Source organism: Panulirus ornatus, chromosome 19 (genome assembly GCF_036320965.1).
Source record: "Panulirus ornatus isolate Po-2019 chromosome 19, ASM3632096v1, whole genome shotgun sequence".
In the NCBI taxonomy this organism is placed as follows: Eukaryota; Metazoa; Arthropoda; class Malacostraca; order Decapoda; family Palinuridae; genus Panulirus; species Panulirus ornatus.
This window is the reverse complement of record NC_092242.1, coordinates 47,000,246-47,012,808: the sequence shown is the minus strand read 5'-3', so window position 1 is coordinate 47,012,808 and position 12,563 is coordinate 47,000,246. Positions and strand designations below refer to the sequence as shown.

General features: G+C 38.5%; 1 protein-coding gene across 3 annotated transcripts in view; it reads right to left on the bottom strand.

The window, feature by feature from the left end:
• Window positions 1–12,563, bottom strand: part of LOC139755486 (uncharacterized) — a 93,534-nt gene that overhangs the window by 72,209 nt on the left and 8,762 nt on the right. For 2 of the 3 annotated variants that reach the window (XR_011714105.1, XR_011714104.1), the window contains exon 2: window positions 9,703–10,046. Coding sequence is in view for 1 of the 3 variants with exons in the window: in XM_071673824.1 (XP_071529925.1) it covers window positions 7,153–8,784 (1,632 nt within the window). In the remaining 2 variants the exon portion in view is untranslated. Of the gene's footprint in view, window positions 1–6,633; window positions 10,047–12,563 lie in introns of those variants that run through there. The other variant, XM_071673824.1, reaches the window with a different exon arrangement.

The window sequence follows — 12,563 nt, the reverse complement described above, 5'->3', positions numbered from 1 at the left end:
TGAAGGTATAATGGTCCCAACAATATTATATGAATGTGGGGAAGGGTGAAGGTGTTGAGAATGAAATGTATGAAGACGATATGGAGTGTGAGGTGATCTGATCGAGTGAGTTATGAAAAGATGGAAGAGGTGTGGTAATAAAATGAGTGTGGTTCAGAGATCTGCAAAGGGTGTGCCAAAATAGTTTGGACATATGGAGAGAATGTGTTAGGAAAGGTTAACATATGATGGCATAAGTTCAAAGAAATGGGACAGAGAAACCTGCAGAATAATCTAAAGCTGATCCATGGTCTTTTGAAACTGAACAGTGGGATATGAGTGACATTTAGAGAGAGAAGTATGAGAAGCAATTATGTTTTGGCATTAATGAATTTAACCAGATGACTGCTTTTCCCTTCCAAAATGCTGCATAGATCCAAATTACGAGACAATATATGTTCAGTACAAGAGAGGAAAATTAGAGAAGAGGGAAAGAGAAAGTAAGTTGACAAGTGTAGTGTGGATCATCACTTCAAATTGCATTAGATGTTAAAGCAATATCATTTGTGGTGAGAAGACAGACAGCAGGCAATGGAACAGAATCCTTTTGGAAACCAGTGCTGACTGGATAACACAATGGATCAGATGGTGAGGAAGCTATGCACTAGAAAACAGGGAGAAGCAGTGAATTTAAAGAAAGTAAATTTGAAAACCAAAGTACATGCAACATCCTTTTAAATGCTTTGGAAATGTCAAAGGCTACAACAAAAAATTCAGCCAAATCTCAAAGGATTAAATGCGAGTCATTCAGTTAAGAAAATCAACATTAAAACTTTAAATGTGAGTCATATTGGTGATCAGCAAGAAGGGGACAGGAGAAAATTATGGCAAGTTTTAAAGCCTTCAGAGAAAATAAGTAAGCATAACAAGTCAATAGATGGTAGGGTTACAACATTCTCCCTTTTTATGAATTGGCTGCTCCAACACATGCTTACAAGAAGGAAAAGTTTGGATCTGAAGACATAAACAAGACAGGTGACTGAGGATTAGTGCTAACTTGGAGGCACGCTCCCTCAAGACTCGAAGAAGGTCACCAATTGGGCCATAAACATTGCCCACTGGAAACTGGAATAGTACATGCAAGAACCTACATGAGGAAAGTAAAGGTGAAGACATAGATTCAGTAAGAGGAGGAGGACCAGGAGAACTAGAAGCAGAATTATTCCAAGTAGAATTAAAAAAAAAATGTACTGAAAAGAGTAGCTTTATTAGTTTGCTACTGACAGATCAGGAAATAAGAAATTAATAAAGGTTGAATCAAATACAAAACAGATATGTTAGTAGAGGCCTTCAAGTCATGTACTTTTTCTTTTTATGAAGAACAGCTCTCCAGCGATTCCAAAGACAAATGAAAGTAGAATTAAATTTATGGGAAGGGCAAAGAGAAGTCAATAAAGACACAGCACAGAGATAACCACCCAACTCTCCTAAAGTGCTAAAGTGGACATTTCAAGGTGGGTGGGATATGGATTGGGTGTTACCTATTTAGAATGATAAATATAATATTTCGGCTGAAGGACCCTAAACAGGCACAATTAATGTATATGTCCAGAGGTAAAAAGAAAAAAAAGAGAGGGTGAGAGAAAGTATGTTGGAGGAGTGGTTGTGCTGGTCAAGAACTTGTATTGGAAGCTCAATCATTTATTCTATATCATTATAGAGGGAAAACAAAAAAAACCTTACCTCCGCTGGGATCAACTTGGGAAGAAACTCCCTTTACACCTGCTAAAATTCCCCATACCTTAAGGACTGGTAGCACAAGGAAACAGACGGAAGAATGGCCCAACCGACCCACATACAAATGCATATACATACACATCCACACATGCACATATACTTACCTATACATCTCAACTTATACATATATATACACACACAGACGTATACATATATACATATGTATACATGTATACATATGTATATAATTCATACTGTCTGCCCTTATTCATTCCCGTCGCCACCCCACCACACATGAAATGAAAACCCCCTCCCCCCGCATGTGCACGAGGTAGCACTAGGAAAAGACAACAAAGGCCACATTCATTCACACTCAGTCTCTAGCTGTCATGTATAATGCAGATAAAACCACAGCTCCCTTTCCATATCCAGGCCCCACAAAACTTTCCATGGTTTACCCCAGACACTTCACATGCCCTGGTTCAATCCAATGACAGCACATCGACCCCAGTATACCACATCGTTCCAATTCTTTCTATTCCTTGCATGCCTTTCACCCTCATGCATGTTCAGACCCCAATCACTCAAAATCTTTTTCACTCCATCTTTCCACCTCCAATTTGGTCTCCCACTTCTCATTCCCTCCACCTCTGACACATATATCCTCTTTGTCAATCTTTCCTAACTCATTCAATCCATCTGACCAAACCATTTCAATACACCCTCTTCTGCTCTCTCTACCACACTCTTTTTTTTTTACCACACATCTCTCTTACCCTTTCATTATTTACTCGATCAACCCACCTCACACCACATATTGTCCTCAAACATCTCATTTCCAGCACATCCATCCTCCTCCGCACAACTCTATCCATAGCCCACGCCTCGCAACCATATAACATTGTTGGAACCACTATTCCTTCAAACATACCCATTTTTGCTTTCCAAGACAATATTCTCAACTTCCACACATTTTCCAACACTCCCAGAACTTTCACCCCCTCCCCTACCCTATGATTCACTTCCGCTTCCATGGTTCCATCCGCTGCCAGATCCACCCCCAGATATCTAAAACACTTCACTTCCTCCAGTTTTTCTCCATTCAAACTTGTCTCCCAATTGACTTGTCCCTCAACCCAACTGTACCTAATAACCTTACTCTTAATCACATTCACTCTCAACTTTCTTCTTTCACACAGTTTATCAAACTCAGTCACCAGCTTCTGCAGTTTCTCACCCGAATCAGCCACCAGCACTGTATCATCAGCGAACAACAACTGACTCACTTCCCAAGCTCTCTCATCCACAACAGACTTCATACTTGCCCCTCTTTCCAAAACTCTTGCATTCACCTCCCTAACAACCCCATCCATAAACAAATTAAACAACCGTGGGGATGTCACACACCCCTGCCACAAACTACCATTCATTGAGAACCAATGACTTTCCTCTCTTCCTACACGTACACGTGCCTTACATCCTCGATAAAAACTTTTCACTGCTTCTAACAACTTACCTCCCACACCATATATTCTTAATACCTTCCACAGAGCATCTCTATCAACTCTTATCATATGCCTTCTCCAGATCCATAAATGCTACATACAAATCCATTTGCTTTTCTAAGTATTTCTCACATACATTTTTCAAAGCAAACACTGATCCACACATCCTCTACCACTTCTGAAACCACACTGCTCTTCCCCAATCTGATGCTCTGTACATGCCTTCACCCTCTCAATCAATACCCTCCAATGTAAGTTCCAAGGAATACCCAACAAACTTATACCTCTGTAATTTGAGCACTCACTTTTATCCCCTTTGCCTTTGTACAATGGCACTATACAAGCATTCTGCCAGTCCTCAGGCACCTCACCATGAGTCATACATACATCAAATAACCTTACCAATCAGTCAACAGTACAGTCACCCCTTTTTTAATAAATTCCACTGCAATACTATCCAAACCCGCTGCCTTGCCGGCTTTCATCTTCCGCAATGCTTTTACTACCTCTTCTCTGTTTACCAAATCATTCTCCCTAACCCTCTCACTTTGCACATGACCTCGACCAAAACACCCTATATCTGCCACTCTATCATCAAACACATTCAACAAACCTTCAAAATACTCTCTCCATCTCCTTCTCACATCACCACTACTTGTTATCACCTCCCCATTAGCCGCCTTCACTGATGTTCCCATTTATTCCCTTGTCTTACGCACATTATCTACCTCCTTCCAAAACATCTTTCTATTCTCCCTAAAATTTAATGATACTCTCTCACCCCAACTCTCATTTGCCCTCTTTTTAGCCTCTTGCACCTCTCTCTTGACCTCCTGCCTCTTTCTTTTATACATCTCCCACTCATTTGCATTATTTCCCTGCAAAAATCATCCAAATGCCTCTCTCTTCTCTTTCACTAATAATCTTACTTCATCCCACTTTCTAATCTGCCCACCTCCCACACTTCTAATGCCACAAGCATCTTTTGTGCATGCCATCACTGCTTCCCTAAATACATCCCATTTCTCCCCCACTCCCCTTAAGTCCTTTGTTCTCACTTTTTCCATTCTGTACTCATTCTCTCCTGGTACTTCCTCACACAAGTCTCCTTCCCAAGCTCACATACTCTCACCACTCTCTTCACCCCAACATTCTCTCCTCTTTTCTGAAAACCTCTACAAATCTTCACCTTCGCCTCCACAAGATAATGATCAGACATCCCTCCAGTTGCACCTCTCACCACATTAATATCCAAAAGTCACTCTTTTGTGCGCCTATCAATAAACATGTATTCCAATAATGCTCTCTGGCCATCTCTCCTACTTACATACGTATACTTATGTATACCTCTCTTTTTAGACCAGGTATTCCCAATCACCAGTCCTTTTTCAGCACATAAATCTACAAGCTCTTCACCATTTCCATTTACAACACTGAACACCCCATGTACACCAATTATTCCCTCAACTGCCACATTACTCGCCTTTGCATTCAAATCACCCATCACTATAACCCGGTCTCATGCATTAAAAGTCACTCTTTTGTGCGCCTATCAATAAACATGTATTCCAATAATGCTCTCTGGCCATCTCTCCTACTTACATACGTATACTTATGTATACCTCTCTTTTTAGACCAGGTATTCCCAATCACCAGTCCTTTTTCAGCACATAAATCTACAAGCTCTTCACCATTTCCATTTACAACACTGAACACCCCATGTACACCAATTATTCCCTCAACTGCCACATTACTCGCCTTTGCATTCAAATCACCCATCACTATAACCCGGTCTCATGCATTAAAAGTACTAACACACTCACTCAGCTGCTCCCAAAACACTTGCCTCTCATGATCTTTCTTCTCATGCCCAGGTGCATATGCACCAATAATCACCCATCTCTCTCCATCCACTTTCAGTTTTACCCATACCAATCTAGAGTTTACTTTCTTACACTCTATCACATACTCCCACCGCTCCTGTTTCAGGAGTAGTGCTACTCCTTCCCTTGCTCTTGTCCTCTCACTGACCCCTGACTTTACTCACAAGACATTCCCAAACCACTCTTCCCCTTTACCCTTGAGCTTCGTTTCACTCAGAGCCAAAACATTCGGGTTCCTTTCCTCAAACATACTACCTATCTCTCCTTTTTTCTCATCTTGGTTACATCCACACACATTTAGACACCCCAATCTGAGCCTACAAGGAGGATGAGCACTCCCCGCATGACTCCTTCTTCTGTTTCCCCATTTAGAAAGTTAAAATACAAGGAGGGGAGGGTTTCTAGCCCCCCACTCCCGTCCCCTTTAGTTGCCTTCTACGACACGTGAGGAATGCGTGGGAAGGCAAAAGGTCAAATGAAGAGTTATACTCAGATTGAGGAACTGAGGGGAAAATATACAAATCAAAAGCAAAGATAAATATGTTTAGCCTGATGGCTCCAATGAAACAAGAAATTGGGGAATTTTGTACAATAGGAACTGGAACAAAAACTATGGTAGAGATTGTATATAGAGATTCAGTAGTGTAGACTAAAATCAGTTTTGGGGAGACAGATTTTCGAGAAGATAAAGGAAAATAGTTATCTACAGAGGAAGGGACTTCAAGGTTGCATGTTCCAGAAATGAACAGAGAAAGAGCTAGATCTAGGAGAAATGTCAGAAGAAATAAGGTGGATCTTGTCAGCCTGATGATATTCAAGGAAGCCATGGGAACTACATAGCCCTCCTTAAATTGTGATGCCACTGAATTCGACACTGCAAAACATTAAGTTAGTGTGCTACCTGAAGCTTCAGTGCATAAAGAATAAGAAAGTAAGGAGTAAAGATTAACAAAATATATATTGAAAAGTACTGGGTATGAAAGACAGAGTGAATGAGTGGATTGAATGCCATCAACCCACATGTAAGGGGAAAAAACCTGGGCCAGGGTAGAATATGACAATACCACAATGCTGTTTCATGTTGTTATGACCACAGACACTTAATATCAAATAAAGAATTAATATATTGGTAAACAGTAAGAAAGGGTGTAAAAAGGATTGACCTGTGATTTATCAAAATGGAAGAAAAGGGCCTGATGCAGCTTCAACATTTTTTCAATTATTGTGTCATAATGCAAATTCATAAACACAAAGTGCAGTTAAGGGGTATTTGCTTCTTTTACCAATTTCAAAATACTTTACAATACAGATAACATTCCTAAAGATAGGAAAGAGAAAGCACAACTCGCATATATCTTAGGCACTGTATAAGGAAACTAAGAAGGGTGGGATTGGGAAGCCTTAAAATCCTTCCTTTCTGTACTGCTACTTTCAGAAAAATTAAACTAAGTATAGAGCCCACCTAGATTTGTACATGGCTTAGTTGTCTGTTCATAATACTACTCACAAGGCAGAAAAAAGAAAAAGAGTATAAAAGAACATTTATTGGACAGGAAAACAACACTAAATATACAAATATAAACCAATGACTTGAAACAATATAAACTTGAAATGCATCATTTTAGAAAACATCATAACAAGTGAGATGCAAAAGTTGTTTTGCAGAGTGGACAATCACAAGTAACAACCTCTGTCTACATCAATTACTAATTTCACATTTTCTTTCTTACCGGCAATATCTTAGCTCAGTTACCATGTTCCAAACTGACACTAAACAATCATGGCTCCTTCAACAACAGCACTGACAGAACAAAAATGAGTAATAATTAATAAGTGAAGTAATTATTATCAATTTACAATGTAAAATGATGAAAATGAAACAGTTTTCCCTAAATATACTATGGGGAAAATATTTTCTCAATGAATCCATTGTGAAGTTTATTGACAATCTTAATTGAGTCTCTGATTTACCATTTCATGAACTGGCTAAAGATTTTGTTGTAATCATTATACTTGTACTTATCTTTAAGGTAGATTCACACTGAGGCTTAAAAATCTTCCTTAATGCCACTGTTGTTTATCTGTACACTTACATACAAATGAGGGAAACTCATGGCTACTTCTGAACAATGATCCATTTTGATGGCATCAGATTCTGCATTAACTTCCTGTTTCACTCCTTCTGGACTAGTAGACTTCTGTACTGTACAGTGAGATATTAATTGGTACTCAGATATTTGTACCTGTGAACATCCAGTTGGCTTTTCATCTCGATGAATATTCAAGTGTCTCATTAAAGTCCCCTTTTGAGAGAAGGACTTCTGACAATAAGGACATTCATGTGGCTTCTCTCCTGTATGAACTCTTAAGTGCTGCACTAAAGTACTCCTCTCTGAGAAGGACTTTTTACACTGTGAACATTCATATGGTTTATCTCCAGTATGGACTTTCATGTGCTTCAATAATGAACTCCTTTGTGTGAAAGTCTTTTGGCATTGTGAACACTCAAATGGCTTTTCCCCTGTATGAACTCTTATGTGCTGCACTAAGGTACTCCTCTGTGAGAAGGCCTTTTGACATTGTGAACATTCAAATAGCTTCTCTCCTGTATGAATAACCATGTGCTGCTCCAGATAGTTTTTCTTGGGGAAGGACTTCTGGCACTGCAAACATTCATATGGTTTCTCTTCAGTATGAACTTTCATATGCTCCGCCAAATAATTCTTCCTTGAGAAGGCCTTTTGGCACTGGAAACATTCATATGGCTTCTCTCCTGTATGAACTCTCATGTGCTCCAATAAATGACTCCTCTGTGCAAAGGTCTTTTGGCACTGCAAACATTTATATGGTTTCTTTCTTGTATGAATTTTCATGTGCTGCACTAAAGAATTTTTATGTGAGAAGGTCTTTCGGCAAAGTGAACATTCATATGGCTTCTCCCCAGTATGAACTCTCATGTGCTGCACTAATAGAAACTTTTGAGAGAAAGACTTTTGACATTGTGAACATTCAAATGGCTTCTCTCCTGTATGAACTCTCATATGCTGAAGTAGAGAAGTAACATGTGAGAAGGTCTTTTGACAATGTGAACATTCATGTGGCTTCTCTCCAGTATGGACTCTCATATGCTGCACTAAAATACTCCTCTGTGAGAAGGTCTTTTGGCACTGTGAACACTCAAATGGTTTTTCTCCTGTATGAACTCTTGTGTGCTCCACCAAAAAACTCTTACGTGAAAAAGTCTTTGGGCACTGTGAACATTCATATGGCTTTTCTCCTGTATGAAGTCTCATGTGCTGTGCTAAAGAACTCCTATGTGAGAAGGTCTTTTGGCAATGTGAACATTCATGTGGCTTCTCTCCAGTATGAACTCTCATGTGCTGCACCAAAATACTCCTCTGTGAGAAGGTCTTTTGGCACTCTGAGCATTCATATGGTTTCTCTCCTGTATGAACTCTCATATGCTGCACTAAAAAACTCTTTCGTGAAAAGCTCTTTTGACACTGTGAACACTGATGTGGCTTCTCTCCAGTATGCACGGTCATGTGCTGTTCTAACGTATTTCTGTCCAGGAGGGTTTTTTGGCACTGTAAGCATTCATATGGCTTCTCTCCTGTATGAATATTCATCTGCTCAATGTAACTGCTCCTATGGGAGGACTTGGCAATGTGAACATTCATACTATTTCTCTTCAGTGCTTTTTAGCATCAAAACATTGTTAAGCTTTCCTGGCACTCTGAATTCTAATAAGGCTTCTCACTGATGAGTCTTGTACAATAAGTGTACTACAGTCCACAGATGCAGTCCACATCAGCCTCTGATACCGAGTGAGTGAGTACCATGAGATAGAGTAAATGACCTAGGCCAGATATGGTGTGTAGGATGTGCATACTTATGTGGTGCACTTGCTGACCTAACCACATCTGGTAAGTGATGTGCTAGAGTCGACCTAACCAACTCTTTTGAGTCATATGCTGTTGTTGACATAACCAATTCTAGCGGATGCTGTGCTAATCACTAAGAGACAACTGCAGTGAGATGTACTGCTCATAAACACTTCTGTATACTTATGAATGGAAAATCACAAGTCTCTCTCCATTCACTTCCTAGTACTCTGCTCATTTCTTTACTCAGCTAGTCTGCTAATAACCATCTTTTCCTTTTCTTTTTAGTTATTTCTAACACTCAACAGCTCAGATTTTCCTGCATTTACCCTACAATCATCTCAAGGAGATATGGTCAAGTGTTTACATCTCAGATTCTCTATAATGATGTACCAGTACACAGTTCATGGCAAGGCTTGTAACAGAAAGTTAAGATGGAACTGGCAGTGATTCTAGGTCATGCAAATGTTAATTGTTTAAATTTCACTCATTCATTTACTAAGCTTACCAGAAAGTTTACTAAATGTCATTAAAATAATTTCCCATTTATACTATAAACAGTTTGACTGCATTTAACAATAATACATTCCTTGTTATAAGGAATCTGACCATGGCAAAGAATTTTGATGCAAGAATAAAAAGTCTGATTTACTACACGATTTTTCTGAGCAATATTCAAGTTTCTTATCAATATTCTGATCAATCACAATTTACCTGTTAATGCGTCCTTTTCATGCCAGTCACTCTGCCGTCATTATCAATGCTACTTTTGATTGCATTGCTTCTGCTGCTATAAATTTGGACTATTGCTACACATTTGTACTACTGTTGTTCTTCAGCTGATACAACTGTTGTTGCAAGTCTAATCATTGCAGATTAATTCATACAGGTGCTGTTTTGATTTTCTTGTAGCTGGCTATGTAACTTTTAAATCTTCTAGATATGTGCAACGCTCTTCATACTGCTACAGCTGGCATATTTCATTCTCATGACATCTGCCAAGTCAGGAGTGGAGCCCTTGGAGACACATATCACACAGTTGTGTTGAAAACCAAGACCTGGCAATGATAAAAAAGTAAACATTACCATTAAATACAATGCATTAGTGCAGATGGATCCTTGTCATCAAGGGCTGCTAACAGATAAATATTAGCCTTTAACATAATATGTTAACAACATACATAAATGAGGTCATTAACATCAAATGCTGACAATGCAAGAATCTTAGATCTTTAATGAATGATGTCAGCATTATATAGGGATGAGATCCAAAGCATCACATATTGTTTACATAAAAGAAATACAACCCCTAATAACAAATACTGATGAAATATAGAGAAAACTTATCCATTACAAGACACACAAGCTTCCTCGGACAGCCTTAATAAACTTATATTGGATCACTTTGGAAGTCAAGACAAAAATGCCATCTTTACAACAACCTTACTGTCACTAATTTACATCTTCAGTACACTATTAACTTCACACCCTCACATCTTTAGTACACTATTATCTTTACACTCTCATTTTCACTGTACCCTATCATTACTACACCTTTATATATAATTAACAACAAATATGTCCATTACACTCTTGTCTACACTAAACCTTAATTTTCACTTCTTCCCTTATCTTCATTACATCTTAAAATCACAATAATGATAACTAGGATCATGGCAGACCTTGACTTTTGCTTGTGCTGACTATACTCTTCATCTTCAATGATAAAGCTATCATCACTGTACCCTTGATATCTCTGTTAACCTTATCATTAACTCTCTCTGCAGGCAAACAGGTAGACAAATAACACCATTATCAAAATAAAGACAGTGTATATAGGAATGAGGTCTCTTATATCAAATACTAATGACCCACATAAAAAGACTTAGTGTATACAGGAATGAGGTCTCATATCAAATACTAATGACCTACATAAATTAAAGCCTATCATATATATCAAAATATTGAAATCAAATCCTTGGGTTTAAGTGTTAATGTTAAACAGATATCATAACCTATTACACCTTGGAACTTAAGCATTCACAATATATAAAGATCAATTTCGAGCACTGATAATAATGCCTATACATATCACAGTGATAATGTAAAATCGTCATGAAATGCATGTGCATCTCAACATCAAATGTCTGACATGGAGATAAATCCTAAAAAGACACAGATATCACTTAAAGAGCGGCTAACATAAATCGATGTTCTACAAAACAGTTGTTGACCCCAAATGATGTTTCAACTTTTCCCACCTCTGTTTAGATATCTACCTAATCATCTTACCATTGGTAGCTCACAGAGGTCCTATCCAACATCAAGGGAAATCTTTACTTAACTGGATGACATAAGTTAGTAGGAGGAACTACTATACTGTCTTCTTATGATGAAGATGGCACAGGGAAAACATAATTTAATCAAATGCTATCTTTCATGAAAGAAATAATGTAAAAGGAAACAAACAGAAATTAATCAAGACTCTGCAGATGTCTGTAGACCTGACTCTTGAAGGCAGAAAGTTATACAGAGAAGGAAAGTAAAAAGAGGAAGAAATATCCAAAGTTTGGCTGTTAAGAAGTAGGTATCATGATGGTTAATTCTCAGTGGCAGGTCTTCACACAGATATCGAAGGAAGTACCTTGTCTTTAAGCCTTGGAGGTGGGAACACAAGCAGACAACTCTGGAGAACAGAAGTCAAAATAATACCTGTAGGAAAAAGAGAGCAAGCAGCAACACTGTAGCATACAAAATAAATTAGTCGTAAAGAGATGTCAGAAGGATTAATGAGATACAAGGCTTTTGATTCCACTTTAGTTTATTAAGAGTTAGAACAGCAACCCTGGAAGTGTACGGAGTACTCACCCCGTGGCATATAAAACCCCAGTACATACGAAGTAGCTGATCGCAGGAAAAATGATTACAGCACGTATACAACACTCCCTGCTTTTGGGAAGCAGACTTAGTAAAGTTCAGTAGTGGGTATTCCAAAACAGAGTGGAAGAAAAGGTTATGCCTAACATGTTTATAGTATTACATGGCTGAATTGCTGTATTTCAAAACTGAATGCCCAACATGTTTACAGTATTACATGGTTGATTTATGGTATTCTGAAAATGAACAGACAAGAGACACAAATGGCTCTGGATAGAGATATAGAGTGAAACTAAATTTTAGTACTATCAAATTTAACTATGTTACTGCTACCTTACCTGGAATGCTACACAGATCCAAATTAAGAGAGGACATATGTTCAATATGCGAAGGAGAACAAGTATTAGGTGAAGGGGGAAAGTGAGTTGAAGTATGCATAGTGGGATCACCAAGATAAATCATGGGACATAAATCCCTGAGGTAAACCAATCTTGATAGGATAGAAGGGGAAGTTGCTCCATCAATGATTACTGAAATGGAAGGGCCGGAAAGGATGCAATGCATAAGGGCATAAGGTTTAAAGGAAAAGCATACATAAAGAATAAAGAAAGGGAGTTCAGAAAGCAAAAACCTATGCCAATTCCTGTCAAATGCTTGAGATGTCAAAAGATAGGACAAAGTTTCATCAAAATCCTAAA